Source organism: Silurus meridionalis, chromosome 13 (assembly GCF_014805685.1).
Source record: "Silurus meridionalis isolate SWU-2019-XX chromosome 13, ASM1480568v1, whole genome shotgun sequence".
NCBI lineage: Eukaryota > Metazoa > Chordata > Actinopteri > Siluriformes > Siluridae > Silurus > Silurus meridionalis.
The window spans coordinates 1,458,889-1,463,888 of NC_060896.1; the positions used below are offsets into that span (position 1 = coordinate 1,458,889).

Below are 5,000 nucleotides of genomic sequence, written 5' to 3' on the forward strand. Positions count from 1 at the left end.
ATGATGGTGGTGGTGGTGATGATGATGGTGATGATAATGGTGGTGGTGGTGATAATGGTGGTGGTGATGATGATGATGATAATGATGGCGGTGGTGGTGATAATGGTGGTGGTGATGATGATGATGATAATGATGGTGGTGGTGGTGATGATGATGATGGTGAAATGGTGGTGGTGATGATTATGATGATGATGATGATGGTGGTGGTGATGATGGTGATGGTGGTGGTGGTGATGATGTTGATAATGCTGGTGGTGGTGGTGATGGTGATGGTGATGATGGTGGTGTGATGGTGATGATGATAATGATGATGGTGATGATTTTAGTGGTGGTGATGATGAGGATGATTGTGATGCTTTTAGAGGTGGTGAAGGTGATTTGAAAGCTGATTAAATAAAGAGCTGGCTAATTGTGTGTGTGTGTGTGTGTGTGTGTGTGTGTGTGTGTGTGTGTGTGTGTGTGTGTGTGTGTGTGTGTGTGTTGAACAGAGAGAGAATAATCCTGTAACCGGCTGCTCTGTGAGACATTTAAAGTGTGAAACAGTGTCTATCACTACAGCCGCACAGAAACACACACACACACTCACACACACACACACACAACACACACACACACACACACACACACACACACACACACAGACACACAGACACTCACACACACACACACACACTCACACACACACACACACACACACACACAACACACACACACACACACACACACACACACACACACACACACTCACACATACAGACACTCACACACACACACACACACTCACACACACACACACACACACACACACACACACACACACACACACTCACACACACTGTATTAGACACGACACTTCAGTCAGTAACTTCAAACGTAACCTAGATTCTCTGAAGCTCTTCTGAGTTCCTCGTTTAGATCGTTGGTGTTATTTTTAGGAACTGCACCTTTAGTTCTAACGTCCCGATTCCTTCTAAAGTTCTCGCTTTTATGTTCCTTCCCAGAAGATTCCGAGAGCTTGCACCAGCTGGATGGAACTCCGCTCACTGCAGAGGACATCGTCCAGAAAATCGCCAACAAAATCTACGAGGAGGACGACCGCGGCGTGTTCGACAGAATCGTCTCCAAACTGCTCAAACTCGGACTGGTGAGAGACGAGAACCTGACCTTCAAACCTTCTACTTCAGACTTCTAATGAATTTAGTCCATGTGTGAGGGTTCTACCTCTATCACTTAGTCCCAGTCTTTACAGTTCTACTGCTCAATTAGTCCCAGTCTTTAGAGCTCTACCTCCAGGACAGTCTCAGTCTTTAGGGTTCTACTTCTCTTAAATTACTTTAAAGTAAATTCTTAGTTTTAATCCAGAATCATCTGATTTTCACAATTCTCACACAAAAAGTGTGATTTTTCTTTTTTTTTCTTCATCGTCCTTTTCAGGCCATCTGTTCTTTTTTAGAACAGACCTCCTACTCCTCCTACGCTCTGTTCTTTTAAACTGAACACACACACACACACACAATAAAGACTTCAGTAAGTGTGAGCAGTTGTGTTATACTGTGTGTGTGTGTGTGTGTGTGTGTGTGTGTGTGTGTGTGTGCGCTTGTGTTTAGATCACTGAAAGTCAGGCCGACACTCTGGAGGTTGAAGTCGCTGAAGCTCTGCAGGATCTGATTACCAAGAATGCCAAGAACAATGAGATCTTGGAGCTGAACGACAACAACAGGGTATGGTGTGTGTGTGTGTGTGTGTGTGTGTGTGTGTGTGTGTGTGTGTTGATTTCTCATCCTTTATCTCTCCATTCTGCCTTTTTAACTTTCAATTTCGTCTCTCTCCAGGATGAAGACGGTCGTCCCAGCCGTCGGTTTGATGATGAGGATGATGAGGTAAACGATGGTGGTGATGCTGGTGATGAAGACGAGGATTATGAGGCTGTTGATGAAGAGCAGGAGGAGGAGACCAGAGGGGTTGATGGAAACTGGGACGGGCCGAGTGAAGGAAACGACAGGAACGAAGTGAACCCCGAGGATGAACTGCAGGACCTGCAATATTTCCCCAACTTCTACAGACTGCTCAAGAGCCTGGACGCAGGTGTGTTTAGTATTCAGTACTGACATCACACACTTCAGTATTCAGTACTGACATCACTCACTTCAGTATTCAGTACTGACATCACTCACTTCAGTATTCAGTACTGACATCACACACTTCAGTATTCAGTACTGACATCACTCACTTCAGTATTCAGTACTGACATCACACACTTCAGTATTCAGTACTGACATCACTCACTTCAGTATTCAGTACTGACATCACACACTTCAGTATTCAGTACTGACATCACTCACTTCAGTATTCAGTACTGACATCACACACTTCAGTATTCAGTACTGACATCACTCACTTCAGTATTCAGTACTGACATCACACACTTCAGTATTCAGTACTGACATCACACACTTCAGTATTCAGTACTGACATCACACACTTTAATATTCAGTACTGACATCACTCACTTCAGTATTCAGTACTGACATCACACACTTCAGTATTCAGTACTGACATCACACACTTCAATATTCAGTACTGACATCACTCACTTCAGTATTCAGTACTGACATCACTCACTTCAGTATTCAGTACTGACATCACTCACTTCAGTATTCAGTACTGACATCACACACTTCAATATTCAGTACTGACATCACTCACTTCAGTATTCAGTACTGACATAACTAACTTCAATATTCAGTACTGACATCACACACTTCAGTATTCAGTACTGACATCACACACTTCAATATTCAGTACTGACATCACACACTTCAGTATTCAGTACTGACATCACTCACTTCAGTATTCAGTACTGACATCACACACTTCAGTATTCAGTACTGACATCACTCACTTCAGTATTCAGTACTGACATCACACTTCAGTATTCAGTACTGACATCACACTTCAATATTCAGTACTGACATCACTCACTTCAGTATTCAGTACTGACATCACACACTTCAGTATTCAGTACTGACATCACACACTTCAATATTCAGTACTGACATCACTCACTTCAGTATTCAGTACTGACATAACTAACTTCAATATTCAGTACTGACATCACTCACTTCAGTATTCAGTACTGACATCACACACTTCAATATTCAGTACTGACATCACTCACTTCAGTATTCAGTACTGACATAACTAACTTCAATATTCAGTACTGACATCACTCACTTCAGTATTCAGTACTGACATCACACACTTCAGTATTCAGTACTGACATCACTCACTTCAGTATTCAGTACTGACATAACTAACTTCAATATTCAGTACTGACATCACACACTTCAGTATTCAGTACTGACATCACACACTTCAATATTCAGTACTGACATCACACACTTCAGTATTCAGTACTGACATCACTTCAGTATTCAGTACTGACATCACACTTCAGTATTCAGTACTGACATCACTCACTTCAGTATTCAGTACTGACATCACACACTTCAGTATTCAGTACTGACATCACACACTTCAATATTCAGTACTGACATCACTCACTTCAGTATTCAGTACTGACATCACACACTTCAGTATTCAGTACTGACATCACACACTTCAATATTCAGTACTGACATCACTCACTTCAGTATTCAGTACTGACATAACTAACTTCAATATTCAGTACTGACATCACTCACTTCAGTATTCAGTACTGACATCACACACTTCAATATTCAGTACTGACATCACACACTTCAGTATTCAGTACTGACATAACTAACTTCAATATTCAGTACTGACATCACTCACTTCAGTATTCAGTACTGACATCACACACTTCAGTATTCAGTACTGACATCACTCACTTCAGTATTCAGTACTGACATAACTAACTTCAATATTCAGTACTGACATCACTCACTTCAGTATTCAGTACTGACATAACTAACTTCAATATTCAGTACTGACATCACTCACTTCAGTATTTAGTACTGACATCACTCACTTCAGTATTCAGTACTGACATCACTCACTTCAGTATTCAGTAAATTATTCAGTATTCATACACCAAAATTTTGTGGACACCTGACTATAAAATGAGTATGTGCTCCTTTCTAAACATCCCATTCCATATTTAGTCTTTATTTCCTCTTATAATAAGCGCCACTCTTCTGGGAAGATGTTCTACTAAGATTTTGTGGAGATTCATTCATCCACAAGGGTGTAAGTGAAGTCAGGAACTGATCTACTGTAGGTGAGAAGATGAGGAGGCCTGGGGTGCTGTCAGCATTCACAATTATCATATTCAGTAGGGTTGGAGCAGGAGATCTTCCACTCCAACCCATAGAAAAGAGATCTTAATGGAACTGGCTTCAGGAGCATTGTGATGCTGGTTCGGGGTCTCCTAGTTTAAGTGAAGGAAAAATTTCCTGCTCCTTTATCCAGAAAAGGTTTCTAACAACAGCTTTGTGGTAAAAGTTTGAGGAAGAACCACATCTGGCTGGAAATGTCAGGTGTCCCAATACCTTTGGCCATATGCTGTATATTATTATATACAATTCATTTAATCTGTGTGTGTGTGTGTGTGTGTGTGTGTGTGTGTGTGTGTGTGTGTGTGTTTTAGAGCAAGATGCTGAGGAGAGAGAAACTCTCATCACCATTATGAAGACTCTCATTGACTTTGTGAAGATGATGGTGAAATATGGCACCATCACCCCTGAGGAGGGCGTGTCCTACCTGGGTAAGGAGCTACACACTGTGTGTGTGTGTGTGTGTGTGTGTGTGTGTGTGTGTGTGTGTGTGTATTTATCCAACCTGAAGTTTATTATTTCCCTTAATTTCCGCTTACAAACGACACGTGACGCTTTTTATCCATTTATGGTTACATCATGGAACGAGCGAGTTCATATCGCACCCTGTTACATCCCGTTACCATAGAAACCACGAAGAAGTGTAAACTCCCGCGATCTGTAATCTGAAGAAGAAGAAAGTGT

General features: G+C 41.5%; 1 protein-coding gene across 3 annotated transcripts in view; it reads left to right on the top strand.

Annotated features, from left to right (window-relative positions):
- scg3 (secretogranin III) overlaps nt 1–5,000 on the top strand; it is a 21,293-nt gene that overhangs the window by 6,812 nt on the left and 9,481 nt on the right. For 2 of the 3 annotated variants that reach the window (XM_046864504.1, XM_046864505.1), the window contains exons 5-8: nt 1,002–1,144; nt 1,608–1,721; nt 1,833–2,085; nt 4,631–4,747. In XM_046864504.1, the coding sequence (XP_046720460.1) occupies nt 1,002–1,144; nt 1,608–1,721; nt 1,833–2,085; nt 4,631–4,747 (627 nt within the window). The remainder of the gene's footprint in view (nt 1–1,001; nt 1,145–1,607; nt 1,722–1,832; nt 2,086–4,630; nt 4,748–5,000) is intronic. The other variant, XM_046864506.1, reaches the window with a different exon arrangement.